Below are 12,851 nucleotides of genomic sequence, written 5' to 3'. Positions count from 1 at the left end.
AGAGGGCATTTCGGTCGTGAGCAACAACAACCGGTTTAACAAAGCAAAAACATGTAAATCAATACGTGGATTGATTGATGACGTTTAATATCTAACATTTCTAAGGACAATAATGAATGCCATCACACACACATAGAAGGACATATGGAATAAAAAAAGGCTGCGTTACATGCAACATACATATGTATGGGGTACGGAGAGTCCAATAATGAACTAAAGGAGCCTAATGTTACTGTTTAGAGGGGAATTGGCTCTGGCAGCCAAAACAGCCAAATACTCCATCTAATCATGAATCGATTCTCCACTATGGAACAGTTCTAGAAAAGTCCTCTACTTTCAAACCACATCAAAATAATTTCACAAATTCAAAATATATATACTTACTGCACTGATTTAACATGGTTGCACCTGACAGTATTTTTCTGTGACACATTTGTGGCGTGTTTCTTCCCTTTACACAATAACAGGTAGCTAATTAGTATGTAGTCCAGTCAATCTTACTGTCTTTTTTCCATAAACAAAACACTAACATGGGAATATGGCAGTGTGGGAACCCTATAAAAGGTGTGTAGTAATTTAACCAAGCGATGCGTGTTAACATTTAGAGCAACAAAACTCCCCTGGCCAGAAGATACTATCGTCAACAGGCGCTAAAGGTAGTTAGCATATATAAACGGGCTAGGCTAACTAGCAACATGACTTGACAATATCATATATCAATGTTAGAGAATCAAAATGTCATACAGCACATCACACAGAACATACAAATCAAAGGTTGATACTTTATTCTTAAAGCACTAAAGAGGATTTCTCTAGAAAAGTCCTTTTGGGGATCCGTTTGTACAAATCATCTTTGCAGGCATCTCTCCACTCTCACTAAGGTCAGGTGTCAAAGGCTGGGTTAAGGCTTAAGCTATACAAGAACAGTTCCCTTCGTGAGGAGGTGATCGAGTGAGGGCTTCATTGGTGTACAGCAGTGAGTCAGGTCCTCCCCTGCAGAGAACAGAGAAAATTGTACAGATTAAAATAGATAGAGGAAGCCACGACTACAGACTATTGACAGAGAACAGTTTATTTCTTCATTAATTGATTTCATCTAGTGGCCTACACATTTGCAGCTAAAAGGCTGAATCGCAGTATAGACTTAAACAAAATCGAACAAAATAAATTGAGTGATGATATGGACCTCGGGTGTATCTGACTGGGTTGACCTGTAGTAGGAGAGGGGCTGAGGCCTGGTAGACTAGGGCCAGTGGGTTTACCTGTAGCAGGAGAGGGGCTGAGGCCTGGTAGACTAGGGCCAGTGGGTTTACCTGTAGCAGGAGAGGGGCTGAGGGCTGGTAGACTAGAGCCAGTGTGTTTACCTGTAGCAGGAGAGGGGCTGAGGGCTGGTAGACTAGGGCCAGTGGGTTTACCTGTAGCAGGAGAGGGGCCGAGGGCTGGTAGACTAGGGCCAGTGGGTTTACCTGTAGCAGGAGAGGGGCCGAGGCCTGGTAGACTAGGGCCAGTGGGTTTACCTGTAGCAGGAGAGGGGCCGAGGGCTGGTAGACTAGGGCCAGTGGGTTTACCTGTAGCAGGAGAGGGGCTGAGGGCTGGTAGACTAGGGACAGTGGGTTTACCTGTAGCAGGAGAGGGGCTGAGGGCTGGTAGACTAGGGCCAGTGGGTTTACCTGTAGCAGGAGAGGGGCTGAGGGCTGGTAGACTAGGGCCAGTGGGTTTACCTGTAGCAGGAGAGGGGCTGAGGGCTGGTAGACTAGGGCCAGTGCGTTTACCTGTAGCAGGAGGGGTCGAGGGCTGGTAGACTGGTAGACTAGGGCCAGTGGTAGTACATGTACCAGATGGTATCATTCTTTAGAGTTGGTCCAAACAGAGGGTTGAGCTGGGCCAGGATTGCTATCAGCCAGCTGGAAACATACAACACATACAAATGATTACATAACTACACATCTCTGTCATGGCTTCTGTTATGTGTAATGGCTTTGTTTGTGCTCCTCAGGAAGAATAGCAGCATCTAAGGCATCTGATGGGGATTTAAATTAAGAATAAAGATACTTGTGCATGTCTTTCACTTTTAGACATTCTTGTTCTACCCTATAGTAATGGAGGAACATGACAGCAGGGTCAGCTATAATAGAGGAAACCAACTAAGCACTCAGTACAGCAGACTGAAGGAGACAACATAGCACGCTACTTTCTTCCCTCAGCTGCTGTAGACACTATCCCCATCACATGGCCTGCACTGGCCCCTGGTGGAGATATGGCAAAGTAACACGGCATGGTTATCCGCTCGCCTGACAACTTTGAAAGCTAAATAAATAACTATGAAATGAAATGGCATCTCAGGACTAACAGGTTATATTGAATGGGATCATTACCTACCGTACAAGCAACAGATGTACTCTGGGACCCTTGCCTACAATCCTCTGGGACCCTTGCCTACAATCCTCTGGGACCCTTGCCTACAATCCTCTGGGACCCTTGCCTACAATCCTCTAGGGTCATTAACTACAATCCTCTAGGGTCATTAACTACAATCCTCTAGGGTCATTAACTACAATCCTCTAGGGTCATTAACTACAATCCTCTAGGGTCATTAACTACAATCCTCTAGGGTCATTAACTACAATCCTCTAGGGTCATTAACTACAATCCTCTAGGGTCATTAACTACCGTACAAGCAACAAGTCTACTCTAGGCCTACACTTATTTTCTCTATTGTCAAAACCGACCATGAACTTTGAGGGTGTCTACATCTGTAACAGACTGGTAAACACTATGTATTGAAGTTGGGACATTGAAATCGAGCTGCAGTTGGCCCAATCAATGAGTATGGAGAATAACTTAAGGGTAAAGTGTTCTCTCTCGGTGTCTGTGTGGGACATATGCATAGCACATAACTATCTCCAAATATAAGCTAATAGTCCAGTTTCACACTTCCATGGAAAGCAACTTAACTAGGCCTAACATTGTGCATGATGCGAGACACTGGGGTGTAAACATTAAGAGTTTCTAGTCAACAAATTCAGGTAGGTCCCTCACAGTTTTGTTCTGTTTGCCCTGTTTGGTTCATAAACGGTAAAGGGTTTCCGTAATGAATACACCCCTGATGTTGCCCGCCTGAACCTTGTTCCAACCAACTGAGACAAATTAATACAAGAAGGACCCTCAGTGATACTGTGAAATATTCTGCTACATTCCTGGGAGGACTCTACTTACAACAGGTAGCAGCAGACAGCAGTTAGCACCAACATGGTAACTATCACTCTGTGGAGGAGGGAAAGAGGCATTATTCCACTGGACCAAGACATTACTACAAAGCAGTAACAAGACATTAAGCTATACATTTGTACCCCTACACAAAACATTACTCATATCTATGGTTTATTATGACAAGTGCTCATTTCTCAGATGTTCCACTAGACCTAGTTCATGCAGATAGGGCTTCATCATGCCAACTTGAGTCACCTGCAAGTGACAGAGCAGATGGGCACTAGACATGGACTGGGGAAGTTCCAAAATGACATCTTGATTTGTCTATGTTCCATTAATTCTTTATCCAACAAGGACAAAGAAGTTTCAAAACATTGTCAAATGTTAAAGTTTATTCTAGTTAAAACTAGAGCTTACTACTACTACTACCTTTATAGTTAGCAACATGTAAATTAGCTAAATAACGTTAGTGTTTTTCTATCACGTTAGCAAGCTAATTTACTTACCCTCTGTTCGGTCCTTTGGGGATAAACCACGGCACAACTCCACCAATAATCCCCCAAAACAGAGTCATTACCGACATGGGAATTACAAAACTAAGCGCCGCCATGTCTGGCTTTGGAAATAGTTTTAAAAGTAGAAAAGTAAACGTATACACTTGGCAACGCTACTCAACGCCGAAATAGCGAACTGTTGCCAGGCCCCAGGACTAGGAAGAATGGATCACATGATGTCGCCACAGTAAACTGGGCGTGTAGCGGTACCAAAAGTGTTTCATAAACTGATCCTAGGCCAGTGTTTTATAGAGGAAACTTGATCCTATGGGAAAATTTTGTTTTTGGAGTGATTTTGGATAAACGCCGAAAATAAGGTCTGTGGTAACACAGGTTTAGGAGATCTTATACATTTTGTTCAATGAGATCAATGCTCAATGCGTCATCACCTAACGTTATTTTTTGTGAATTTTGAAGCATTTACGTAAATAAAAAAACACACAAAGAACACAAAATGCTTAATAATTCATAAAAGTAATGTTAACTGGCTGATATTATCTCATAGAAACAAAAAAGTACAATATCTCCTAAACCTGATCTTACAAAATCTCCCAAACCTCAAAACTATATTCTTTCCACATAGGAATGTCTGAACGAACTAGAGGTATGTTTTCCGGTTTTTAGGACTACAAGCTGACGATCTCTACTCTCCCTTCGTTATTACATGAAGTCTAAAGCCATCAAAATATTTCATTCATACGAAACTTTACATTTTCCTTAGCTAAAGCTTGGGTTTATATTGGCAGAAAACTGCCAGTTTTGGGCCCCTATTAACAGTCTAGTGCTAAATTGATACGATTTGACATTTAGATTAGATCATGATATCAGGGGATACTAGATTATCCTAAATCAGCACTCATACAGTAACCACGTTTCCATCCGCACTTTTTTATGTGAATAAAGTCCAAACGGATTAAAACCAGCAAGTTTTGGTACAATCTTATAATGCCGACAGATCATTTGTTCGTCAGACGTGGAGGGGTCTTTTTGTGTATGTAAAGTTTGTTATGCGACGGAAACCTTTTTTATGCGCAAATATCGAACTAAACTTGTCAAGCGATGGCATGTTGTGTGGTCCTCCCACTACAACTCAGGAAAGCATGCTCCCGAGTGGCGCAGCAGTAAAACATTGCATCTCAGTGCTAGAGGCGTCACTAAAGACACTGGTTTGATTCCAGGCTGTATCACACAATTGGCCCAGCGTCGTCCGGATTAGGCCGTCAATGTAAATATTTGTAACCGACTTGCCTAGTTAAATAAAATTGGCTAGACTAAATACATTATGAACTTCACAGGGTGGTGAAAGTGCACGGTGATATTGATGCTCCTATTCAATAAATATCGATGGTCTTAATCTAGTAACATGGAGCAATGCTTGTGAAAAACAGTCTTGCTCTTAACCATAATCTCATTATGTCAACTAGACTACCCCCACTGTATCTGTGAGCTGTTGGCCAGAGCGCAAGTTTAACAAAACTATCCGTAGAGTTCAAAATGTGATGGAAACATATTGAACTTTTGATTTTTATTCGTTACATGAAAACGTAATTGGAAAAGAAAGTGTGCACAAAGAATGTGAACCATCATGCAATCAGGCTGGTTCCAGCATGCTAATAAACCAGAGTATAACTAGGCAAACAAAGAACATCCCCATACTTGTGGCTTGCCCACGGTGCAGTACTTTACTGCAATTCTTCCATTTACGACAGACAATGAAATTGATTTGTACAGCAGTTTATTGTAAGCAATAGATTTTCACTCTGCCATCTTCTCAATGGTTTCCTCCTTGTATTTGCCCTTCTCCTTTCCGTCAGCGCGGGACTTAGCCTTGCGCTCCAGGATCTTCTTGCGATCCTTGTCCAGCTTTAGCCTGGTGATCACAACCTGGGAGGAAAGAGAGAGATGTGAGGATTGATTCTAGGTCCATTTTGATAAAAACAGCGGTGAAAAAACAGTGTGAAATGAATTTCTCATCACGAAGAACCATCTCAGCCACAATACTAGTCTAGCTACATCAGAAGCCAGCCAGGCTTGGGAAGATAAATTGTGAGTTTCTGTGAAACAGTGGACTTTATCTGCAACCCTGATCAGAAATGACAAATACATGTCCAGACATAACATGAAGAGCCATTATATTAGACAAACAAGAGCCCTCTAATTCTACACAAGACCTGGGGAATCATATCCAATGTATTACTACTAATGATGGCCCAAACTGTCTGGAGCCTAGGCTAAAACCTCATCTTCAGTTTCACAATTTAACATTGAGCCTAGACAATGTCCTACATGTCAGGTAAATGCAGTAAGTGGAACACTAGCATGTAGTCAATGTTTCCTCCCCAGTTCAGCATACACTGGGTGCCTGTCTTACTACATGTTGTTCAGACCAGTGACCACTGACTACATTCAACTAATCTTCCTTCGTAACAGAAAAACACCCGTTGCCATGACACCCGAAGGCTGAAACCAGTGGTGATTGGCAAATATCTACATTCTCTCAATTTACCCTCACCAGGCACCCTACCGAAACAGTTGAACTCTTTCTCAATTAATTGTTCCTTGAATTCGCTCCTCCATCTCAAAGTACGTTGGAGAACGTCAGAGGGTGGGAGAAAACGTCTTGAAACGGAGGTGTCACCCAGACTTGTCCAACAGAAACACGCAACTTTGTTCAGTTTAAAAAATATTTAAAAATCTCTCAATTGCACCAACTGAACGTGACCACTGGGCTTGGACACTGAAAAAGCTGGATGTATTTAAACATGCCAACAGGTACCCATCAACAGGTAGCTGCTGAGAAGGGTAGTTATTTAGATGTGTTTTTTCTTTACACTCCACAATGATACAATACAAAATAACAATTTGAACCACTCAAATTGAGTTGAGAAACTAAAACAATGATTATCCAACATGGTACAGAAGTCATATATAATACAGCTAATACACATAAAGAAAGTACGTGCGTGTGACTACAGGTAGATGACAGAGCCTCACCTTGCTGGGGTGGATGCCGACGTGCACCGTGGTTCCGTTGGCCTTCTCTCTCTGCACACGCTCAATGTAGATGACGTACTTCTTCCTGTAGACCTGCACTACCTTGCCAATCTGCTGGCCTTTGTAGTGTCCACGGACAACCTGCACAGCACAAAAATGTAAAATGACATTAAAAATGACATCACCCACGTGAACAAAATCCTAACGCTAATTTGAATTGATCTGAAATCAGGTGTTCGTTCAGGTCTGGCCTGTACTACAGGGCCGGAATTTTACGTAGTTCCTCATGCATGTTAGTAGCAGCTAGTTAGGCAATCTCAGAATTTGTATAAAGTCTGTTGAAACGCGTGGTTCTGGGGGTCTTTACCTGGACTTCGTCATCCTTGCGGATGGGCATGGACCTTGCATTGTACTTCTGACGGAGCTCCTTGGAGAGGGGGGAGGACATGATCTTCCTCCGGATGTGTGAGGGGGCATTGAAGTGCCTCTTGCGGTTCTTACGCCGCGAGGATGTCACAAATGGATTCAGCTTCATGTTGATGGCTGCAAGGCAAACACAATTGCCAACAATCAGATTAGAGGGTTAGCAGTGACTGACGGCATTTGTCGTTTCGGCTATGTGTTTGTTACAAGTAACAAACCAACACCACAGCATAGTTTAAGTACAACACAAAGTGACAGAGCCAAGAGATTTCCCACCTGAAAGATAACGTTTGTTCGCTAGCCTTATAAGCGAGCACCTCAAGCTGCAAAATGTTATTAAGGTGAAGCTAGTTAGCTACATAGATGGGTAACGTTAGCTAGACATTCCTTTTCTGGATCTCATGTCACTACCTAGCTACAACAGCTAACGTTAGTTAGACTTGAGGCCCAACAAACAGCAGAACTAAGATTGAACAATCACCGAGACCACTAACTAGAAGTTTACACACAGATCTAGTATCTGTTATGCACGCGTCAGGTCCATGCATTCAACATTACATGGGTACACACAGCTAGCATTAGCCACCTAGCTAGGTAGCCATGTTAGATGCACAGGTCGAGGGATGCAGATTACGGGACGTTTGATATAGCTATTAATATACAATTTGTCTCCAATACTGACCACTATAGAATCATAACAGGGGTACCTGACTTCACATGTACTTTGGGGGATATACAAAAGTGTATAACATAGGATGGATGTTGATTACGTTGGTGAAATTGTCAACCAGGAATTCTTACCCTGCCGATAACTCCTCTGTGGCCGGCGGAAAAGAGACCTTCATTGTACTTCCGCTCCGATTAGTTCACACACGAATCCCGCGAGAAGTTACACTCAAATTTAGCAGGACAGGAAAATGGTCAAATTCACGCACTTATCAAGAGAACATCCCTGGTCATCCCTACTCCCACTGATCTGGCAGACTCCCTAAACACACATGCTTCATTTGTAAATTATGTCTGATTGTTGGAGTGTGCACCTGGCTCTCCGTAAATAAATACAAAAAACAAGAAAATGTTGCCGTCTGATTTGCTTAATATAAGACATCTGAAATTATTTATACTTTAACTTTTGATACTTAAGTATATTTTAGCAATTACATTTACTTTTGATACTTAAGTACATTTAAAAACAAATGCTTTTTGACTTTTACTCAAGTACTATTTTACTGAGTGACTTTCACTTCTACTTGAGTCATTTTCTATTGTGGTATCTTTACTTTTAAAGAGAATTGTATGAGAAGTATGAAAATTGTGTACCTTTTCCACCACTGAATGTATGCATAAAACTGTATGTGTAGACGGCTTGACAGAAATGGCAGCAGAAGAGGAATGTTGAACATATCCAGATTATACTGCGTTCTCATAGGCTTACAAGTATGTCTTGATTATATCTTGAACAGTAGCTAAGATTATTTTTGGTTGTGATCTTTGCAAAATAACTATTTTGGATGCAGCAGTTGTTAGCTAGAATGCTAACGCACATTGATTTAGGCTGTAACAAAAGCTATCCAAAGAGCCATTTTACTGGTTGAAGTTGAAGTGTTTTTTAAGTATAATGCAGTTGATTTGTGACGATGACACACATTATATCTAATCTAAAAGTAGTCCGAAATGCATTCATAAGCAACATGTAAATAGAGGCTTTTTTTGCTGGTGTTCTATCAGAACTCCCCCTTGTTCTGCCACTAATTTGCGCGCATCGCCCTCGTCCGTGAATTTTTGTAAACACAGAAAGTGTTCTATGGAAGTATGCTATTGTAGAATATTAGCAATATGGATGTTGACCAAGAGATGTCGCCATAAACCATGATGTAATTCCCTTGGACCTCGTGGACCTGTCAGGAGTTTCCTTCTTCACTGGTTTACCCGGATCATCAATTGGTAGGCTAAACATCCGGAGAAGAGATCGAATACAAACTACTTTGTAGCCTGTTTATTGAGGCTTGCTTGACAAGGATTTATCACCATCATCATCTAGGCTATTTGTCAGTTTATTGAAAACATTATTAATATATTTTCTTCTGTAGCCTAGCCTAAAACTCACGAAGGCCAAGAGCTGAAACACGGTGGCTTTACTTTTAACTATATACAAATTAGGCTATTTTGATCAACCTCTGTCTTCAGAGGTGCGGAATTTCCCCTTCACTTCGCTCACTAAATTATGAAATGATCCAGGCTACTTCGCTTTACTCTGCTCTTTAAATTATCAAATGATCTAGGTTATTTAAGAAGACGGGGGGGTGTAAATGTTAATTTTGAATCACGCCAAGAGAAGGCAATTTCCAACTCCGCCACACACTACCCCGTACCCCTCCAGCCCCTCCCTACCCACTCCTGTCAGATATCCGGGAAAAGAGGCGCACAACCTCCTGTACTGGCCTGCCAGCGCGAATCGGGATTAAATTACACCATGCAGATGACTATGTCTGAACACGGAAGCAAAAGGCGCGTTGTCATGGACACCACACTTCTCCGCCGCGCGCTGTTATAACCGTTTAACGGACCATGCTCGGCTCTTGCTGTCTGTCTGGGTGAAAGTGATGCGGTCATAGAACGAGCAGTTCCAGCTCGTTTTCTCCCTCACGGATCTCTGGTCTCTCTCGCGGCAGTGCGGATGTGGAGTGAACACTGGAGCACTGCCTTCTGCTAAACGGAGAAGAAGATGAAATGTTTTTCCCGTTATCTCCCGTACATCTTCCGCCCTCCCACCACCATCCTGTCTTCCACATGCCACACCGAAGGTAGGTAGAGACTCACCGGGGCTCTCAGGAGAAGTGTGTGTATTGTGGTTGATAGTAGAGGGGAGTTTAGATGTCTAGTATAGATATCGTTAGATGTTGACCATTTGGTGAACTACACTGGATGTAGGCCTGCATGCTTTATCTGTTCTTCTGAACTTAACTGTGTGAGCTGTCAATGTGAGCAATCATATAGGGTCTGTGTCCTGCCTGTAGTTTTATCCTGTAGCATGACATAGCCTAGTAAAAGTAAGACAACTGACAACACTTATGAATACAAAAGTTTGGCTATTCTAATGGCAAACTAAAATCAAAGCTGAAGTATGGGAAAGTAATTGACCGTGTGTGCGTGTTGGAGTACTTCAGGGCACTACAAAGCAAAGTGAGCAAAATTACTGACTTGATTCCTCACTGACTTGATTTCCTTGTTTGTGGTAATATGTAGCCTACACATTATTCCCACTCTAGTGCTCATTAGACCTGGTCACTATGTGTACTCTCCCCTCCTCTCTCTCTGTCTTTCTCTGCCTCCCCCCTCCTCTCTCTCTCTCTCTCTCTCTCTCTCTCTCTCTCTCTCTCTCTCTCTCTCTCTCTCTCAATTCAATTCAATTCAATTCAAGGGGCTTTATCGGCATGGGAAACGTGTTAACATTGCCAAAGCAAGTGAGATAGATAATATACACAAGTGAAATAAAGAATAAAAATTAACAGTAAACATTACACATACAGAAGTTTCAAAATAATAATATATATATATATATATAATATGACATTTGTAATGTCTTTATTTTTTGAAACTTCTGTATGTGTAATGTTTACTGTTTACTGTTTACTGTTATATATATATATATATATATATATATATATATATTCAGTGTTGTAACAATGTACAAATGGTTAAAGGACACAAGATAAAATAAATAAGCATAAATATGGGTTGTATTTACAATGGTGTGTGTTCTTCACTGGTTGCCCTTTTCTCGTGGCAACAGGTCACAAATCTTGCTGCTGTGATGGCACACTGTGGAATTTCACCCAGTAGATATGGGAGTTTATCAAAACTGGATTTGTTTTCGAATTCTTTGTGGATCTGTGTAATCTGAGGGAAATATGTTTCTCTAATATGGTCATACATTGGGCAGGAGGTTAGGAAGTGCAGCTCAGTTTCCACCTCATTTTGTGGGCAGTGAGCACATAGCCTGTCTTCTCTTGAAGCCATGTCTGCCTACGGCGGCCTTTCTCAATAGCAAGGCTATGCTCACTGAGTCTGTACATAGTCAAAGCTTTCCTTAATTTTGGGTCAGTCACAGTGGTCAGGTATTCTGCCGCTGTGCACTCTCTGTGTAGGGCCAAATAGCATTCTAGTTTGCTCTGTTTTTTTGTTAATTCTTTCCAATGTGTCAAGTAATTATCTTTTTGTTTTCTCATGATTTGGTTGGGTCTAATTATGCTGCTGTCCTGGGGCTCTGTAGGGTGTGTTTGTGTTTGTGAACAGAGCCCCAGGACCAGCTTGCTTAGGGGACTCTTCTCCAGGTTCATCTCTCTGTAGGTGATGGCTTTGTTATGGAAGGTTTTTGAATCGCTTCCTTTTAGGTGGTTATAGAATTTAACGGCTCTTTTCTGGATTTGGATAATTAGTGGGTATCGGCCTAATTCTGCTCTGCATGCATTATTTGGTGTTCTACGTTGTACACGGAGGATATTTTTCCAGAATTCTAGGTGCAGAGTCTCAATTTGGTGTTTGTCCCATTTTGTGAAGTCTTGGTTGGTGAGCGGACCCCAGACCTCACAACCATAAAGGGCAATGGGCTCTATGACTGATTCAAGTATTTTTAGCCAAATCCTAATTGGTATGTTGAAATTTATGTTCCTTTTGATGGCATAGAATGCCCTTCTTGCCTTGTCTCTCAGATCGTTCACAGCTTTGTGGAAGTTACCTGTGGTGCTGATGTTTAGGCCAAGGTATGTATAGTTTTTTGTGTGCTCTAGGGCAACAGTGTCTAGATGGAATTTGTATTTGTGGTCCTGGTGACTGGACCTTTTTTGGAACACCATTATTTTGATTTTACTGAGATTTACTGTCAGGGCCCAGGTCTGACAGAATCTGTGCATAAGATCTAGGTGCTGCTGTGGGCCCTCCTTGGTTGGTGACAGAAGCACCACATCATCAGCAAACAGCAGACATTTGACTTCGGATTCTAGTAGGGTGAGGCCGGGTGCTGCAGACTTTTCTAGTGCCCGCGCCAATTTGTTGATATATATGTTGAAGAGGGTGGGGCTTAGTCTCTCTCTCTCTCTCTCTCTCTCTCTCTCTCTCTCTCTGTCTCTCTCTGTCTCTCTCTATCTCTCTGTCTCTCTCCCTGTCTCTCCCCCCTCTCTCCCGCTCCTCTCTCTCTCTCTCTCTCTCTCTCTCTCTCTCTCTCTCTCTCTCAGTCTCTCTCAGTCTCTCTCTGTCAATCTCTCTGTCTCTCTCCCTGTCTCTCTCTCTCTCTGTCTCCCCCCTCTCTAGTCCTAGAGGCCATAGTGTGTGTCAATAGCTTCCATTGAGACATAATGTGGAGGGCTGGAGGCTGAGAATGACATACTATATTATTTAACCTAAAAGCATCCACCCTCACTCTCTCTCACACACACACACACACACACACACACACACACACACACACACACACACACACACACACACACACACACACACACACACACACACACACACACACACACACACACACACACACTCCACCCAGCAGCCCTCTGGCTCAGAGAGAGAGAGAGACAGGCTCATATAGACAGTCATAGAGAGAAGCCTTCAGAATGAAAAAATGTGACCCATATTTTACTGAGAGGGAAAACTGTCAGGTTTGGATAT

At 42.3% G+C, this 12,851-nt stretch overlaps 2 protein-coding genes across 2 annotated transcripts; both read right to left on the bottom strand.

Annotated features, from left to right (window-relative positions):
• Window positions 1–70: 70 nt before the first annotated feature.
• Window positions 71–3,950, bottom strand: LOC115121568 (V-type proton ATPase subunit e 1-like). The gene is made up of 4 exons (XM_029650672.2): window positions 3,717–3,950; window positions 3,217–3,264; window positions 1,773–1,904; window positions 71–993 (listed from the first exon to the last, which is right to left on the bottom strand). Exons 1-3 carry the CDS (start codon window positions 3,818–3,820, stop codon window positions 1,811–1,813), a joined length of 246 nt encoding a protein of 81 aa, XP_029506532.2. The 5' UTR covers window positions 3,821–3,950; the 3' UTR covers window positions 71–993; window positions 1,773–1,810.
• Window positions 3,951–5,482: 1,532 nt separating this feature from the next.
• LOC115121566 (large ribosomal subunit protein uL24) lies at window positions 5,483–8,088 on the bottom strand. The gene is made up of 4 exons (XM_029650669.2): window positions 7,983–8,088; window positions 7,126–7,301; window positions 6,759–6,899; window positions 5,483–5,648 (listed from the first exon to the last, which is right to left on the bottom strand). Exons 2-4 carry the CDS (start codon window positions 7,291–7,293, stop codon window positions 5,520–5,522), a joined length of 438 nt encoding a protein of 145 aa, XP_029506529.1. The 5' UTR covers window positions 7,294–7,301; window positions 7,983–8,088; the 3' UTR covers window positions 5,483–5,519.
• Window positions 8,089–12,851: the final 4,763 nt, after the last annotated feature.

Source organism: Oncorhynchus nerka, linkage group LG6 (genome assembly GCF_034236695.1).
Source record: "Oncorhynchus nerka isolate Pitt River linkage group LG6, Oner_Uvic_2.0, whole genome shotgun sequence".
In the NCBI taxonomy this organism is placed as follows: domain Eukaryota; kingdom Metazoa; phylum Chordata; class Actinopteri; order Salmoniformes; family Salmonidae; genus Oncorhynchus; species Oncorhynchus nerka.
This window is presented reverse-complemented; position numbering and strand designations above follow the sequence as displayed.

Excerpts from the sequence above, each read along its gene's own strand:
- LOC115121568 (XM_029650672.2), bottom strand. The coding sequence starts at position 3,820 with ATGGCGGCGCTTAGTTTTGTAATTCCCATGTCGGTAATGACTCTGTTT. Across the intron at positions 3,265-3,716 it reads CCCAAAGGACCGAACAGAGG|AGTGATAGTTACCATGTTGG; the intron begins GTAAGTAAATTA and ends CCTCCTCCACAG. Across the intron at positions 1,905-3,216 it reads GCTGTCTGCTGCTACCTGTT|CTGGCTGATAGCAATCCTGG; the intron begins GTAAGTAGAGTC and ends GTATGTTTCCAG.
- LOC115121566 (XM_029650669.2), bottom strand. The coding sequence starts at position 7,293 with ATGAAGCTGAATCCATTTGTGACATCCTCGCGGCGTAAGAACCGCAAG. Across the intron at positions 6,900-7,125 it reads GCAAGGATGACGAAGTCCAG|GTTGTCCGTGGACACTACAA; the intron begins GTAAAGACCCCC and ends TGTGCTGTGCAG. Across the intron at positions 5,649-6,758 it reads TCGGCATCCACCCCAGCAAG|GTTGTGATCACCAGGCTAAA; the intron begins GTGAGGCTCTGT and ends CTTTCCTCCCAG.